The sequence below is a fragment of the Dromiciops gliroides genome, chromosome 4 (assembly GCF_019393635.1).
Source record: "Dromiciops gliroides isolate mDroGli1 chromosome 4, mDroGli1.pri, whole genome shotgun sequence".
NCBI classification, from domain to species: domain Eukaryota; kingdom Metazoa; phylum Chordata; class Mammalia; order Microbiotheria; family Microbiotheriidae; genus Dromiciops; species Dromiciops gliroides.
Genome location: NC_057864.1, coordinates 207,492,729 through 207,511,754, shown reverse-complemented (window position 1 = coordinate 207,511,754; position 19,026 = coordinate 207,492,729). Strand labels below are relative to the sequence as shown.

The following is a 19,026-nucleotide window of genomic DNA, read 5'->3' as shown; positions in this document are numbered from 1 at the left end:
CACTTATCAAAGTTTACAGAATGGTTTAAAGCTATTATAATTCTACTTAAAAGAAACATATTTAATGCAAAAATATATATGCTCCAGTGGAGATGGTCTAAAATGTATTGAACAAATGAAAAGGTTTTTGGTTCCTCCAGTTCATGCTTGTGTGGTCAACTAGAACTCTCTATTTAAATAAAGTCTTATATTTTATTATCTGATAGTTTTACATTATTTTATATGTTTAGAAATATTTCCTAAAATAGATATCTATTTTTCTTCATCATGTCTGATAACATTTCTTTCTAATTTATTATCCTAAAAACTATATACTTTTTTACATGGAACTGAACATGGATCTCTGGGTTTGTGGAATAGGACTTCCTCTGACTCTGTCATGATGCAGGCACACATAATTTTGCCTTCAGAATATAGGAGATGAAGATTAAAAATTGAAGTTAACAGTTCTAACCAGGTGCTTCCTAGTAAAGCTTGGGGAGTGGGATAAAGGTTACAAATTTAGGCAATAGACACATATGAATTATAATATTCGCTCTTTAATAGGTTAACACCAGAAGTCATATTTTCAAAGCACTTAGTTTGGTATCTTAAATAGCTTTCTCAAATTCAATGTGATCAAATGAAATATTCATTGTATCACTACCTTTTATTAAGGGGTAACAGTATTTCCATTAAAAACTGTATCAGGCTGCGGCATCAAACATATCTGTAGTATTCCAGGCAATGATGTAGCACTGAAAAATGAGGTTTGCCTCATATAAGACCAATTTTAGAGTATGACATACCTAAACCCCCAAAAGAATTGCTGAAAAAACACAAAGAAATTATGTATTTGTATGAAAACTTAAGACAATAAAACAATTACTAGTGTAGATAACAAAACTGGAGTGTAAGTTCTCAAAACAGTTTCTTACCTAGCTTTTTAAAGACAATATACTGTATTATTAGAAACAATAATTGGGAAAGATGAATTGCTTTTAAAAAATGAATATGCTATTGTGCCACATTTTCCATTTTTAAGGGTGTGTTCACATGCTTGAACTGACAACTAACAAAACGTGCTGAAGTCACATTTATATAGAAATGAAACATTAGTCTGAGAAAATTTTTCCACTTGTATTAAAAAATAAAATATTACGGCTATCTAAAAGCAAAGGATACATTTATACTCTCAGACCAAAAAATATAAAGATGGATATTTACAATTATTAATTCATATTCATGACTTTTCAATAAGTGAATTCTTTTGTCTCTTGTTAAAATAAGTAAGAGATTGACAATTAAAAAGTAAAAATAAAATATATGCATATAAAAATAAAGGCCTTCACTTTGAAGGGCAAGTTTACTAATTTAGGTCAAGGAAAAGAAAAATGGTCAGGTGGCAGGATGTTGTTAATATTAAAATCATAAAAAGCATAGCTATTTCCATTTGTTCAAAATCAATGGCTATATAATTCATGTGTAATTAGTCACTTATATCAAGACTCTCAGGAAGTGAGATTTTAAAAGTGTATTTGGAACATGCTTAGTACAAACACAACAGGATGAAGTCAACATGAAATACTGAATAAAACTTTTCTATGCTTATCAAATTTTTACTATGAACTTATTAAAATCAAAAGAATTTAAGGAAGGATGCCAGGCTTAAAGGCAAAATACCAGCATAAAGCCCTGACAACTTTTCTTGAGACAAATCTAATGAAACAATTAAGTTCCTATAAAATGAATTATATCATTTTAGTTAAAGATATTTCCTATTACTCCTTACTTCTCAATTTATAATTTTTACAAAGGGCTGACCTTATCCAATAGCTAACTTGTACTTAAAAAAAAGAACATCCTGAATGAGGTGGATGTCATTTTTTTTAAACCAACCTTTATCAAGGCAAATAAACCTTGTGATATTGAGATTTGTTCTATCACATAAATATTTCTGGATTGTGCATTGTAGTATTGTTTCATAAACATGAACTATGTACTATAAATATATTGAAACTGGCTCTTCCTTTTTTAAAGACTATATCAGTCACATATTCAACTTGGATAAGAATTTAAAAAAAAATGTGCTATCAAGAAAGCACAGAACCAGTCTTCATCTCTGACAGTCTATTGGAGGTGGTAGTGGAGGGGGTGGGAACAGATGCTCCAGGGATAAGCATTATGAAAAATGCAATGCCCAGGAACCCCCAATTTGTACAAGAGCACATGTATTGAAGAACAGTAGAAAAGCAACTAAATTACCATACTAATAATGTAAATTTGACTAATGAAAAAAATCTAATGTTAACATTTCAAAATAAATTTAACTTGATTATTTCTATATACATTTATACATACCAAATTTAAATTACTTGATATGAAAAAATCCATGTAATTTCCTGTACAATGCATGTTTTACCTAACATTTATATTAAATTTTCTCACTGTGAATGGATTTTCTCAGAGGTTCAACTTCTCAAGATTTTTTTCACACTATAGATATAATTTGCTAATTGCTCCTTACTTTTTATTTGATGGCCAAATGGTTCAAAAAATTATACCTTTAAGTGAGATACCTCTTCTCGATATTAAAACAAATCAACCTTATGTATTACAATGATTTTAAGCTAGTAAATTATATTAGGGCTCTTCGACAATGATTTGTTTCAAATATAAAACATTTACTTATGAATTTATCTAAAAAAGCAAGCCATTTCATCTTAAGCCTGCCTTTCAACTGGCGACTGTATTACTCAAGTTCATGCTGCCAGTATAGATATGAGAAATGCCTAAGTCAAAAAATGTAAAAAGAACATAAGAGACAGAGTCTCAAATGCATAAAACAGAATTATATTCCATATTATCTTGGGAAAACATTATTACAATGATAAGTAATTTTAGCAATCTTAAAAGGAAAGTATCTGGGGAACAACAAAAATTCAAGGCTGTAGTTCTTTACTGAGGAAAGGTAAAACTCAAAGTCATTCTTTTTTTTTTTAACTAATTAGGAATCAAGAGATAGTTAGTATGGTAGAAATAACCAAAATGAACTTTAGGATCACTGAGGCTACCTTTCACCAAGCTGTATCAACTGGGAAGATTATCAAGGAGACTGATACTAGAACTAAAAAAGGGACATTATTAGTCATTTACATATTTCTGTCTATTCAGTATGGTTATAATTAGCATTATGCAATAGATGTGTTCCTTAAAGTTTTATCTAAATCTAATTTTTTAAATCAAATAACTGAAAATGCATTAGTAAACTTGCTATTTAAAGGAGCCTTGAAATAAATCTTTTTAAAGTGAAAAACAATTTATTATATCATCACTCTAATGTGTCTTTTCAAGGTGTTACTTTTGTGCATCTGGTATTATACTGTAAGCCATATATTTTGTCCATCAGTACCATGTATTATTGTCTGTCAGTACTATCTACAATCACTGGTGGATCTAGGCAGTGTCTAGCTTAAATTAACGAAGTTTAAGCAGCTAACAGGAAGATCATATTGCATGATATCTATATAATGTCTGAAATTTTATTACATGAAATAATTATAGTAAATTATAGCCTAAAGTAATCTTGCCGTACTTTAGATCTCAAAAATGATGAAAATTTGTTTTTCCCACCATAAGTTTGACTATTCTTGGCTTGTCTCTATAATAAAACCAACCAATGATGGTTAAAATTCCTAAAACTCAAATAAGGATTGTCTGAAGTCAAAATACTAACAAATATTAACAAGTCTAATCTTTCTCCTTCCAGGTCCTCAAGAAGCAAATATAGACCCTTTTATACTAAGCAGGGGAGGAAAGAGCAAGGGCAAAGTAAATTATTCTACCCTAGCAGGTTTCTCCATTCTAGACATCTATGCATAAGAAAAAGAGGTTATCAGCTAAATCAATATAATTAATAATGACCAAATGTCATTACTACCCCATGTGGATATACTAAAACAGAAATCAATTAAATCAGCTTGAAAATACAATGAATGTTCTTCTAACATGTAATACCTAACAGAACCTGAACTAAAACCATTCATTCTGGTTGCCATCTAGTGGACATACTTTTTTCATGAGAGCTTCTATTTCAGAGATCTTTTCTATTGCTGCTTCTTTAAGAAGACCTGCAATTGGCAGCTTTTTGTGAGGGCTTAAGTCTAAAAACTGAGAAAAAGAAAATTCTGTAGTATCCCTTCAGTCTCTCTCCTATGTATCAGCTTACATGGCTACTTAAATTTACCTGGTCAGCCTGCAAGACAATAAGCTTATGTTCTGGTCAAGTTGGAGGTGAATTTCCCACCCCACCCCCGGCCCCCCAAAAAAGTAAATGTAAAAATTCAACATAAAAGAACTGTCAAAACTCAAATTATATTTTCTGCTATAAGTGAAAATGTACATAGAGAAACACTGTTTGTAAAAGCCGAGGAAAATGACAAAAGTAAATACTCTCAAAATACAGGTCAGAATTGAACGTCCTTTAGATAGCAACACTAAAATACAATTAGCTACACAAAAGAAAAACAAAACACAGCAACACAGTATTTCAATTAAAGAATTCTGGAAACGTAGTAATATGACTATTTCCTATGACCCAAATGTTTTCATGGTTCACAGGACATGTTACAAAGATTGATCTTAAAACAATATAAAAATAATGTGAAGTGAAAGGAAAAAAAAATCCTCTCGGAGGATTTGAAAGGTAAGAGTTCAAAATACAACTCTGTCTTCCTGGGTTCTTTGCCACCAAAGAGTGCTGTTTAGAGTTCCACAACTGTTATCTTCTTCCTCCTGTTCTTTGGTGAGCTCTACAAAAACCTAATGGGAGAAGTCCAATGCATATAGTGTTAAAGAAGACAAAAGAAATCACTTAAATTACTAAAGTTTGGTTCTAAGTTTTGATTCTAAGTATCACCAACACGACCAATACAAAAAGTGAAATAGAAGAGTGCAAGTTATGAGCAGAAAATGATTTTGTGCCATGGCGCAGTGGATAAAGCACTGGCCCTGGATTCAGGAGTACCTGAGTTCAAATCTGGCCTCAGACACTTGACATTTACTAGCTGTGTGACCCTGGGCAGGTCACTTAACCCCCATTGCCCTGCCCCACACTCCCCAAAAATTATTTCACTAAACCCAATTAGCACATTCACCTGGCACTATCGGTCATCAAAGGTACTAAATTAGATTACAGAGATAGAGTTAATGAAGTAATACAACTAGGGAATAGCCATACATGATCTTTCAATCAACTGCTAGTAGGAAATTTTGACATTTTTATACAATTTCTACTTAAATATGATATTGAAATTAGTCAGAAAAATGTGAATGTCCCACCAGAGACCTAGAACCTCTTCCACAGGTATTCTGACAGAATACATTGTCTCTAACATTCATCATTCCCAATTCTTTTCTCTACACCCATGACCTCATGCAGCTTGTAGCATGGTTCAGAAAATAAGACTGTAACCAGGGATACATACCACATAAGGAAACAAAAAGAAATAGAAGGGAAGCCACTCAGGAATAACTCCTGAAGTTGCACTGCTTTACCACAAAATGATCATACATAGATTATTTCCTTTACTTAAAGAAAATCAAATTGATTCTGATTTAATTTTGTAATTGATTCTATTCTATATCACCTCCAATATGTTGTAAAATTGCCTAAGCCATGTTTGTCTCTAAGTTCAGAAGCTCAGCTTTCTTCTGAGCTAAAATGTCCCATAAATTACCTTAATTCAAAGAAATATATTGTCTCTACACATTTTACTGTACAATGTATAATTACATGTACACATATATATGTACAATTAAGGGAGATTTGTTATCTTGCTAACATAACAAGCCTTACAAGATGCAAGTGGGCACCAGGAGGTCTGTTATTTTCTGCAATGTCCTTCAAGAGAGTGTGCTCTGTTATCAGTGTGACTAACCACGCAGATAGACATCACCAATAAGCTTTCCATAGCAACAAGATGGAAGGAAAGGTTGTTGCTAGCCCTGCATTCTTGCTTTCATCCAATCGTATTGTTTCCCATCATCTATGATCCAATCATATTGTTTATGCTTCCTGTTCTTTGTTCTCTTATTATTTTCCAAAACTACATGAAGACTGATAAGTCCTACCTTATGGTCTTTCGACTAAGAAGTTGAGAGACCCCTTTTATTAGTAATTTCTGGGCTTACCAGTAAGCTGAAAGTGCTCAGAACTTTGTGCCTCAATTTACCTTAATTTTAATATTGTAAATTAGGGGGCAGCTAGGTGGTGCAGTGGATAGAGCACCGGCCCTGGATTCAGGAGTACCTGAGTTCAAATCTGGCCTCAGACACTTGACACTTACTAGCTGTGTGATCCTGGGCAAGTCACTTAACCCTCATTGCCCCACAAAAAGAAAAACAAAAACAAAATTAAAATTATTTGACTTTACTATACCTGTTCCAGTGTTGCTTGAGAAAAGCTGTATTCCTCAATACTAAAAGTATGTTTAGCTATTAAAATGACATGAAAAAAAATGGTTTACTTCTCAATATTTTCAAACAACAAAAGAAGTACATGTTTAACAGTATTGATGGAATCTTTTGTGAAAATTAAGTCAGTCAAAATCCACTGATATAAACTTTATGCATTCTAAATTAATAAATATATTAAGAGCATATCATGTCATGCCTTCTACTTTGGCTAAGACAAGTGACAGTTGTCTGACCCAATGCCACTGTTAACTGGCACACCAGACTGTCTCAAACTCAGATTCCTTCAATCAATTCTTTCCATGAATTAGGATAGAAAGGTAAAATGAACCAATTAAACATACTTGAAGGCCCAATGAGAAAAATTAGCTGGGTCTTCAGAGAGGTACAGGATTACTGAGTGCTAGCACTCTGAATAATCTACTATAAACTACTAACTGCAAAAACAACTTACACATGACTCTATTAGCGATAGTGTTTTGAATTCTGAGTTCCAAACAACAGAATTACAAATGATCTTTTAGAATATACCACATTTATAAAGATGGGGACTACCTTGTAGGTTCTTTGGAAATATTTCATACCTTCTTCTAGCTTAGAAAAAGACTGTGCAAGAGAGTGTACATCTTCTTTAGGAATTTTAAAAGCCAAAATAGAAGAAAAACTGAAAAACATAATGAAATATAAATTACAAAAGATATAAAGTGATAATTTCTACATTATATCAACCAATAAAAATAATGAATCATCCATTCCTATGTTCTGAAGGTAAAAATCAAAATTACGAGGTAAGTCACAATTTTAGCATATATATGAATAAAATTTAACATTTATTTCCAATACATCAATGAAGTTGTGATATCATTGAAATGGGTGTTCATTTTATCAGCATTTATCAAAACCCTTCTCATCCTGTATAACATTCCAAAGATAATTTACTCAATAGACTACCCTCGAGGTCTTTTTACATTTCAAGGATACTAAAGGAGAATTCACCTACTACCTTTTGACCATAGTCTTTGCCCATTATCTTGCCCCTTTCCTTTTTTGGATTGTATATTTCCTCAATTATATCCCTAACATCACTTCCTGAAAGTATATTACTACTGGAAATACACAGGAACTTAAAAGCCTCCTCACATCACAGCCCTTTGAGTCACTTCAATTTTCCTTGGAGACTATGATATTCCAGATACAGAATCACCAAGAAAACTTATATTGAAAGGATGGATCATTGCACTGGGGAACAGATGGGGATACTTAAAAGTAATATGCTGTTTTCTAAACATGATCCACCTTCTTCTATTATACCTACTCAAATTCTGGATCCAACTCATGGCCCACTTGCAGTTCACTACCCCAAATATGTTTTTTGATATATTAACTCAATGGACTGGCATTGCAAATGCATGCCATAATCTGAACAAACAGATATTTTTATTCCATTTAGTTTTTCTCGTATAGATTTATTAGGCGAATTTCTTTAGAAAAATAACAGATTTTAGTGAGGAAGTTCTGCGAATTCTGGGATTTGAGTCAATTAGTTCAATATCATCCCTAAAAAAGGAGTAAATCCTGCCATCTAAAAAGGAATCCCTCTTAGACTTGTAGCTTGTACAAGACACCCTACATGACAGTATCTAACTCCTTTGGCAAGCGTTATCTCTTTCTTTTCTGCTTTGCTTAATGTTAAACATGTCTAAGAGCACAGTGACATCCACTGTTGTATTTGTCAAACAACATTGTATGATATCCAGCCATTCTGGGAAGCAATTGGAACTATTCCCCAAAAGTTACTAAACTGTGCATACATTTTGACCAAAGATACCACTACTAGATATATACATTAAAGAGATAAAAGAAAGGGTAAAATGACCCTATGTACAAATATATTTAAATAGCAGATCTCTTTGTGGTAGCAGAGAACCAAGAACTTAAGAGAGTGTCCATCAAGTGTGGAAAGACTGAACAAATTATGGCATATGAATGTAATACTATTATGCTGTAAGGAATTATTAAGGGGATGAAGGGTTTCTTTTTAAAAGAGAAACTTGTATGAACTTATACAGTGAAGTGAGCAGAAACAGAACAATTTATAAAATAACAACATTAAAAAACTTAAGAACTCTGATCTACATAATGACCATTCACAATTTCAGATGAGGTATGGTGAAATACGCTAGCCACCTCCTGATAAATAATAGATTAAGGGTGCCATGATCAATTAAGAAATTTAATTTGGTTGACTATGAATATCTGTAAAAAGTTTCCCTCCCATCCCAGTAGAAGGTGAGAATTTTACTCACTAAAAAAATAAAATTTAATATAACAAACTTTTGTATGATCTCTGCATACATATGAAAGATTACTTGTTGAAAGAAGGCTCCTAAGGCTATCAAGTTCTTCTCCATAAATCAAACAAGCATTTATTAAGCACTTAATATATGCCAAGCACTGGTAATACAAATAAATACTAAAACAATCCCTATTCCCAGGGAATTGACAATAACAAGAGAAACCTATGTATAGAAGGATAAGCAGAGTAACAATAAGGAGAATATATACAAAATAATAAAAAACAAAGTCTTTGGGGAGGAACAGCTGGGAAGGAAGGGGGAATAGATCAGGGAAGGCTTCATGTAGAAGGTGGTGACTGAGCTAAACTCGAAGAAAAGATATTCAAATCTGTCAAAAGATCTTTTGTGATTAAAAAACAATAGTAAAATTTTGTATTCCCTGTACTCCTTGATCAATTGTGTGACTATAAAGATGTACTCAGATAAAGAATCATTTGTGAAAGCTTGCTTATTTCCTTCTCACACTGTAATTAATGATAGCCTGGACACAATTTTAGATCATTCTCATAAAGTCATCCTTAAAAAGATGAGGAAGAAGACACATGGTTTAGTCGTGTTCTCTTGATTACCTTTTTGGAGAGGTATTCTATCATCCATTATTTTTTCTTTTTCTTTCTTTTTTTTTTTTTTGGTATCTTCTCATCGCTGAGACATACATACACACACACACACACACACACACACACACACACACACACACACACACCTAGAATTCCTCCGTGATTTCAAGATTCGCTTGCACATCCAACATAGATTATCTTAGATTCATAGATTTTCACTGATTCAATCAACCATTTCTTTATTTTTCTACACTGCCATTTCTACTTCTTGATCTAGCACTTCTGGGATGGTTGGTCTTCCATGAAAAATAGACGGAAACACTGCCAAATTTGTTCCATTTTACACCAATGTATTGTCCTCTTGGAAGTTTTATCTAGGACCATTTCTGGAATGATGTGGCTCAAAAATTTCTTTGAAACTTGTTTTTGTTTCAACAACTTCTTGCTAAACATAATCTTCCATCCCTCTTCCATAGCATTTTACAAATGAGTTATATTCCACACCAATATTGCTTTTAGCTACCATATTCTTTTGCTTGATCATCAAGCATGTGCTGGCTAAAGCAGTTCCTGTGCTCTTTTGGTCTCCTCACTGTGTGAACTGCTTGATATTATTTAAACTTTTGTAGGAAGTAGATCTTCAGATCAAGGTCAATACCTTTGTCTTTTTTCTCCCAGTTTTAAATAGATGGCTCTTTTTGAATAAGTAAAACTAAAGCTGTTGCTATTTTCAAAAATATCTCTTTATCGTTAGTCTTTCTTGTATTTTGACACTAATTTTGGACCTTTTCTCAGAATCAGAAAACTGATTCTAACAAAATTCCCCATGAGTAATCAGTTTTTTCCTATTAGTTAACATTTAATTCCACTGCTTGTCACAAACATTGCTTCTCAAACATGAGCCATGTGCCCCACCTTCTCACTGAAGTCATTGAATATCAAAGTATATAATGGAGTTTCTTATCAAGTCTTTTGTAATATTCCTCTATTTCTTCACTATATGAAACAAATGTTGGCACATTCATGATCATCTTCATGGTAGTCCTTTTTTGGAAAAAAAAGAACCCTAAGCCACATAAACACAAAATGATGCATTTTAATGAAAGGTGTCCTATTTAAGCTCTCATGTATCATAAAATGATGTTTATTATTGCCTTTAAATATACTAAGAAAGCGTCTTGGCCAACTTCGTCTCTCCAAAGAGGTCATCTTCCCAGTCAATCGAAAAGCATTAAGCATACTATGTGCCAGACACCGTGCTAAGTGCTAGAGATAGAAAAAAAGGGCAAAAATAATCCATGACCTCAAGGAAAAGAAGACACTAGCAGGTGTCAGGGAAACAAGGCAAGACCTCCTGCAGAATGTGAAATTTAAGGTGAGTCTTGAAGGAAACCAGAGAAACTAAGAGGTAGAAACAAAGAAAAAGATCATTCCTGGCATGAGGGATAACCACTGAAAATGTATGAAGATAAAATGTAGGGTATTAGATGTGAGGAAAAACAAGTAGTTAAGTGTGGTTGCACTGGAGAATACATAGAGTAATAGAAAGTGTAAAGAGATGGGAAAACTAGAAATAGGCTATATTATAAAGAACTTTTAATGCCAAATAAAGGAGTTTATATTTGATCGTGGAGTTAAAAGGAAGCCACTGGAGTTTACTGAGTAGAGGGTGAGACCTATGTTTGAAGAAATCACTTTGATGGTTCAATAGGAGATGAGTAGGACTAGGAAGAGACTACTTTTTTCAAGAGATTATCAATACTGATGCAGTTTAATTTTTCCAATTGGCTAGGTTCTCAGAAAGCAAGTATCACATGTTGCCAAAACTATACTGAATTAAAGCTTATGCATCAATGACAAATTCTTTAAGAACTCACTGTTCAAACCACAATGAAGCTTCAGGTATAAATGTTCTGAATCACAATATTCCGCCTTTTTAAATTGTTTGATTGCACAAAAAGTCATTTTTCTTAAAGAATTTATAAATCTGAATATGAAAATTATCAAGTCAACAGCAGAACCAAAATCAAGGTCATACTATTAGACCATAGTATCATTTCTGATATTTTAATTAGGCATATATTTCCTAATAAATGAAAAGTCTTCAATTTTCCTATAGGAATAGATTTTCTATAACTGAAACATTAAGAAATACTGTTGAAGTTTTTCATCTTTACCTTTCCTGACGAACTGCATTTGGAAAAATATAGTGAATATGTCTTTGAAGTTGGTCTACTTCCATATTTTCCATCCAGTCCTTTAATTTAATTTCCAAAAAGTAGCCTCTGCCAAATTTACTCTTTAGGTGTTGTACAGTGCCAATACATCTGCAGCAGTTTGGGAGGGGAAAAAAAAGAACCCTAAGCCATATAAACGCAAAATAATGCATTTTAATGTAAGGTGTCATGTTTAAATCCCAAAACACTATTTAAAAAGAATTACCCAATAACAAGACCAAAAATCACACCACATTTACTGTATGCATAAATGAAGTATAAATGAGGTAACAATCCATATTTGGACCTAAATTATATCCTCAAATTGATTCATACTTAAGGACTGCCTCCTAAATTAAAGGAGAAAAAACTTAATATAGACCAATAATATACTTATTACATGTCTTTAAAATTGTGATATAATAAAGATGTTATGCTGACTATAGGCACCTACCTTAACTGTCCAGATACCAAAATTGCAACTCTATCACAGACTGCCTCTGCTTCTTCCATATAATGCGTAGTCAAGATGGCTGCTCTCCTTTTGTTTTTAAATGCAGCTCGAATTGCTCTCCTATGAGAAAAGCAGGGGTGTTTGTAATTTTATATTTCTTTGTCTTAGTATAGATACAAAACATCTAACTGCAAGGTCTTACCTAGGCTTTTTAAGTCTTAGTTAAATATTTGATTTGTAACAATTTGTTAAATATTATAGTCACTATTTAATCCCATGAAATTAACTGTTTTATTCTTATTTCCACTTTTATTCCAAAGTTTTAAAAAGAAGAGGAAAGTAGTCATGTTTTTATTGTATCTAGGTTAAAATGGTAATTTTAGAGTAATATTTTTTTAAATGACAAATTTAAAACTAAGTTAAACAGGCAGCTAGGTAGCACATTAGATAGAGCACTGCACCTGGAGAGAGGAAAATATGAGTTCAAATCCAGCATTAGACACTTACTAGCTATGTGATCCTGTGCAAGTCACTTAACTTGTCTGTCTTAGATTTTTTATCTGTAAAATGAAGGTAATAATAGCACCTCCCTCCTAGAATTGTTGTGAGGGTAAAATGAAAGAATATTTGTGAAGTGCTTTGAAAACCTTAAAGAGCCATAAAATTATTATTATTATTAAAGAAATGTTTTATATATGAAAAAAGAGGACATGAGTTAGTTAACTATTTAAAATTTAAAATTTCTTAAAAGCTACTATTTTTATACAAATTGAATAACTATGTATACATGTAAATATGTATTATAAAAATGATAAATGCTTAGAAATAATGGCTTACAAAATGGTTTTACCTATATATCTATTTTTCCAATTATAAATATAATAATTGTATGAAGGGTATAAAAAGAAACCCATATTTTAAGAAATGACAAAAAGCCATATTACATTTAATAGAACTTTTAAGTTTAATAACACCAAATTACGGTTTCAGTATTTTCTTCTTATGCCAACCCAGAATATTAGAGCTGGGAAGAACCATAAAGGTCAACTGGTCTAACATCTTTATTTTACAGATGTGGAAATTAGGGTTCAAAGCAATAAATGACTACCCTCAGGAAAGAGAGCCAGTTAGCAGCCAAGGCACTGGAACTCAGGTGTCCTATTTTCCCCATTCACTACTCTTTGCAACTGAGACCTACCTAGAATTCAAAGGTAAGCATACAATTCTCTTAGTCATACTTTAAATGTTTTGGGAAGGATATGATAAAATTTAACATTCTTTGAAACTCACCACATATGTTGCTTGGCTTTAGGATCCATACCAGTAGATGGTTCATCTAGCAAAGTAATCTGGGGAGTTCCAAGCATGCTTAGTGCAAAACATAACTAGAAACAAAGAAACAAATGTAACCAATTAAACATGAGCTTCCATCACAAAACAGAAAGTACTATACAAGCAATAAAATACAAATATTTTCATTTTCTAATAGGAATACCTTTCGTTTTACTCCAGCAGGCAATTTCTTTGTAGTTTTCTGGAGATGTTCTTTTAAATCAAGTGCACTTGTGATTCTGAAAACAGACAACATACATAGATTATACTTTAAAAATAAGTATCCATATAAAAGCTTATCAGTCATATAAATGCCAGTCATTTTATGAAAGAGATTAGCTGATGGATAGTATTCATAAATAGGAAAACAACTGTCTTTGTTTCTCATTCTGCTAAGAATATGGTTTTATAATTAAAATGATAATAATAATATTTAAAATACAAAGAAACTTATAACAGAAGTATAGGGTGTCTTTTTTAAAGTTATTAACACTTTGTTCGTCATCTCCACAAATAAATTATTCGGTTATAGAAGTGGACTTGTAGATTGGAAAGAAAATTGTTACCTTTTTATGACTTCTTTCACATCACTTCTACTCATTCCTTTTATAGCCCCATATATTTCAAAGTGCTCTTGCAATGTAATATCTGGCCAAAGTGGATTCGTTTGAGGACAATATCCTACGTACTTAATGGAATCATCATCTTTAGTAGCCAGGTCTGAGGAATAATCTCCCAGAAGTACCTATTTAAATACAAATTCATTTTTACTAAATGTTGGTGTATTAAATACTACAATTTAATTTGTTACTTTACATAAATGTTTAATTTATGTTAATAAATTAAAATAAATAAATATATAAATAAATAAATAAATTATGTTAATAAATTAAAATAAATAAATGTTTAATTGAATCCTTGATCATCATCTTGATTGAGAACTAATCAGAATTATATTGTTTTTGGCTAAAGACTATTATAAAACATAATATCTAAACCAAAGGTCAGCGACCATAACACAAAATATGATTCTAAACAATCATCAGCAGAAGCTTCTTTTTTATCTTAGGATCTTCTCAACTTCTGTAAACCTGTCTCACCTTTCCCCCACTGAAACCAACTTAGTGGGTTCAATCCAAGGAACTGCATCTGAGGGCTCATTTCAATATGTCTCTAACTCTCCAATACCTTGGCCCTACTGTCCCCATCATTACAATGAATTTGGAAGGCTACACAAGGGAGGTAATATATAGGCAGAGGTACCCTCACATCAATGTACTAACTGGAGACAATTTATTCTAAAAGCTGTTTGCTACTGGTACTACATACTGATTTTGTCAGTAAATTTGTGATATAGAAGAGTCTTCTGACTAAGCAAAAAATACCTTTACCTTACTTTACCTACCAATTTTTCCCATATTCTTATGTAAATTCTACTTGCACCTATCCCAATCTCATCTCTATCTTTTCCTTAGCTGCCATTCCAACTTTCCCCTCCGGAACTCTCTTTCCATTGTTTAAAAACAACAATAAACCTCCCTCTTCATCCTAAATCTCTTCCTCTTATTCCCCCCGCAAGAATTAAAGGTCCTTGAGGGCAAAGACTATTTTTTCCCCTTTTTTGTTCTCCTCACAGAGTGCCTTTGGCCATTTTAGGTACTGAATAAATTGTTTTTTAAACTTAATTTATTGAATTAAATCTTCTGACTCATGGAAATCTGGCTTTCTTCTGAAAACATCTCATCCCTTACCACCATCTCCAATACTCTCATTCCTTGCAACCATTCCCAAGGCTCTCCTCTTCTTCTAAGTCTGAAAATAAAATCAAACTAACATTTATTAAGCACCTATCATGTACTAGGCTCTGTGCTAGTTGCTAGGGATACAATGGTAACATGACACTAGACCCTGCCCTCAAAGGGTCTGACATTCTATCACAGTAAACAACATGTAAACATAAGTTCAGTATTCATCTGAGGCCACCTCCCCAAACAGATACTCACAGCATAAAAATCCCATGAGGTAACTACTAGCCCAGGTTTAAGGTACACTATGGGTTTATACTCCTAAAACTATAGTTCACGAGCCCTCATTGGTGTACTTAATTTTTTTTTTTTTAGTGAGGCAATTGGGGTTAAGTGACTTGCCCAGGGTCACACAGCTAGTACGTGTTAAGTGTCTGAGGCCGGATTTGAACTCAGGTCCTCCTGAATCCAGGGCCGGTGCTCTATCCACTGCGCCATCTAGCTGCCCTGGTGTACTTATTTTTAATTGTTAGCCAGTAGACACATAAAAACACAGAAGAACACAAAAGGAAATTCAGAGGGCAGAGACAAGGAAAGTACTACTAGTACTATAATATTAAAACTCATACATATTTTTAAAAACTTGCAAGGCATATAAGGTAGATTTGTAGTTTCCTGTGCAGTCTTTTTTTTCTTTCCTTCACATATGGAAATGTTAATATCTATTGATAACTATCAAATTCTTAATAAAATTATTTTAAAAAACCAAAAAGAAACAACATAAGGTAGCAAATGTTACTCATGTAGTGGATACTCTAAAAGACAAAATGGAGCAAAGAGAATCCAACAACTCAATGATACAATAAGAAATATTAAAACAAAATGAAAACAATGAAAAATTAGAAAATTTGAATAAAAAACTTATGATAGAGAACAATATAAAGGAGAAATAATTTAAGACTCATCAAACTCTGTGAAAGCCATGACCAAATAAGAAATCAGGATATTATAGTTCATTAAATCAATAAAGAAAACTTCCCAAAACTATTAAAAGACAAGGAAAACAGAAAAAACCCATAAGTCAGCATTTGAAACCCCAACTTTAACTCACCCTTAAATGCTAAAGCCAAAATTCAGAGCTACTTGGGCAAAGATATTGCATGTACCCAATGAAAAAGAGATCAAGTACTAAGAAACCACTGCTATGATTATACACAAGAATATGCCACAACTATTATAAAATAAAGGAGTCTGGAATATACCCATAAAAGGCAAAATAGTATTATCCTGCAAAACTAAGTATAATTGTGTAGTTTTTAAAAAAATAATAAACATTTTTATTTAACGTTTTGAGTTCCAAATTCTAAATCCGATATAGGTTATACATGTGTTATTATGTAAAACATATTAGTTATTTTGTACAAGAAAACTTGAATAAAAGAAAAAAATGAAAGAAAGTAAAAAATATCATGCTTTAGTTTGTGTTCAATCAATATCAGTTCTTTCTTTGGAGGTGGATAGTGTGCTTCATAATTAGTCCTTTGTGATTGTCTTGGTTCATTTTATTACTGAAAATAGTTGTCACTAACAATTCTTCAGCAAACAATATTGCTGTCACTGTGCACAATGTTTTCTTGGTTCTGCTCATTTCACTATATATCAGCTCATACAAGTCTTTCCAAGTCTTTCTGAAATCATCTTATTTGTCATTTCTTATAGCACAAAAAATATTCCATCACAATCATATAGTTCTTTAGTTGTTTTTTTTTAATGGACCTTTAATGGAATAGATTTTTGCTCATGCATTCCTAACCAGAATTTTTGAAACAAATCACAAGAGACAGGAAAAGAAGAATATATACAAAATGGAGATGGAGGAGCAATGATATGCGATCTCGAAAACTTTACAGGTGTCTGAACTGGGCAAAGGAAGGACGAATGCACACAGTTTAGTAAAGAAATACATCAAAATAAATAGTGAATAGGTGGGAACAGAAAGAGGAAAAAAGAGTGTTATGGGGAAAGCACGTGGGTCCTTAGGATTCCTCTGTAAAGAATTATAATCTCTGCAAGTCCTAGTTAGGAATAAAAGAACAAGTTTATTGAATATCAGAGAAACTGGCTGGGAGGAAGGTTTAAAACTCCTCCATGACTAGACTGGGGAGGGCCCTTTTATAGGGTTAAGATGGCATGGGTGAAATGTCCCTTATTGGGTGGTGGGCTGCAAGCAGTCTGCTGGTGTGGGCTGTTGTTCTGTCCCCTCCTGGTGCAGCCATACCTAACAGGATTACCTCATCCAGAGGGTGAGGGAGACTGAAATGAAGGGTGGTGGTCCTGGAGCTAGTTCAGTCCAATCCCATGTTGCTTATCTCTCTGGCTATCTGTCTGTCCTTTGATTTAGTTTCAAGGAGAAGGTTCTTTGATCTCTAGGGAAAACTCCTGGGGTTTCAAGGAAGAAGTTCCTTGGCTTCCCCAGACAACTTCTGGGGTAATCAGGGCTCATAATATCCCCATAACAGAGAGGATTAAGAGACAGGGTTGGGGAGGAAACAGTCACAAGCAAAACAAAGTTCAACTACAGAGGCCTGATTTTAAGTGTAGGATTAAAAAAGGAGAAAAAAAGGTAAAACCCAAGAAACTGAATCTGGGTTGGTGAAAAAAAGAAGGGCACAAGAGTAGTACTCCATTTCTTTTCCCTTTTTTTCTTTGTAAAAAAGAACCGGGGGGAGGGAAAGACTCTGAGAGAAAAATCTTATAATAAGGTATAGTGAAAGAAAAAACACATCTAACAAGCACAACTGTGAATATGAATGGGCTAAACTCACATAAAATAGATGAGTGACAAAACGAGTAATGAGCAAGATTCACGGAGTTAAAAAAAAAAAGGGCTTGGAATAGAACTTTTTATATCTTGGGTGAATCCAGAAGGAGAGAGGTAGCAATTATGATCTCAGAACAGGTAACAATAAAAATAGAAAAGGTTAAAAGAAACAGGAAAACTGCCTCATGGTTAAAGACACCATATATAACAAAATAATATCAATACTAAATCATCTTTATCATCATCTTCTTCTACTCCTTTTTCTTTTCCTCCTCTTCCTCTTCTTCAGAAATTTCTTGAAATACAGATCTCCAAAATTAGGGTTAAATAGAGCTACTTAACTATCCTTTAAGCCCAAATCATTCTGGCTTTTATTGAATAGTCAATAAAAGCCCCAGTGAAAGTCTCCTTGACTCATTGTTTAGGTTTTTATGGCTTAGAATGAGTATAAATAGCAATTGTTTTAGGTTTGGGTCAGAAACTGAGTCTTCCTCTCTCAGATGGATACCGTTGTGATGGTAAATTGGACTATGTTTTGTCTCTAGCCCTAGTCACTAAATGGGTATGGAGTCAGACAAACTGAGATCTGGGAAAGACCTTAATTTAGAAAGACTGAGGTCACCAACTGCATCCTGGGCCATCTAGTCTTGACCTTTGTCTTGCCACTGGACTCCAACGACTCTGGAGAAGAGAGTGAGGCTAATGACTTTGCAGAGTTCTGCCTCACTCAAATTCAATTCACTTCAAGTCAAGACATCACCCTCATGATGTCATTAGTCCTCTGACAACAAGGATGAACAACTATTGTCTCCCTGAATTGTCCATAAAAAAGGAAACCTCCAATTTGTTAGTAAAAACATAACTCTAGTGACAAAATAACTGGTTTTATTGAGATGTTTATCAATTTCAAAATTTACTTTAGTTTCTTTACTAAAACCATCTATTTGCTTACATTGATTTTCTATGTTTTTTATGTTTCCACTAATTAAGTTGAGTGACTTTTCCAAGGTTACCATAGCTTGTGAGTGATAAAAAGCTAAAGCCTATATCCCAAGTATTTATACACTATTAAAAATTTTTCACTAAAT

At 33.0% G+C, this 19,026-nt stretch overlaps 1 protein-coding gene across 2 annotated transcripts in view; it reads right to left on the bottom strand.

The window, feature by feature from the left end:
- Window positions 1-519: 519 nt before the first annotated feature.
- ABCA5 (ATP binding cassette subfamily A member 5) overlaps window positions 520-19,026 on the bottom strand; it is a 136,497-nt gene continuing 117,990 nt past the window's right edge. For both annotated transcript variants that reach the window (XM_044002517.1, XM_044002518.1), the window contains exons 32-39: window positions 13,939-14,117; window positions 13,536-13,611; window positions 13,331-13,425; window positions 12,041-12,160; window positions 11,548-11,697; window positions 7,038-7,117; window positions 6,419-6,474; window positions 520-4,800 (exon numbers count right to left, since the gene is read on the bottom strand). In XM_044002517.1, coding sequence (XP_043858452.1) covers window positions 4,693-4,800; window positions 6,419-6,474; window positions 7,038-7,117; window positions 11,548-11,697; window positions 12,041-12,160; window positions 13,331-13,425; window positions 13,536-13,611; window positions 13,939-14,117 — 864 coding nt within the window. In that variant the 3' untranslated portion in view covers window positions 520-4,692. The remainder of the gene's footprint in view (window positions 4,801-6,418; window positions 6,475-7,037; window positions 7,118-11,547; window positions 11,698-12,040; window positions 12,161-13,330; window positions 13,426-13,535; window positions 13,612-13,938; window positions 14,118-19,026) is intronic.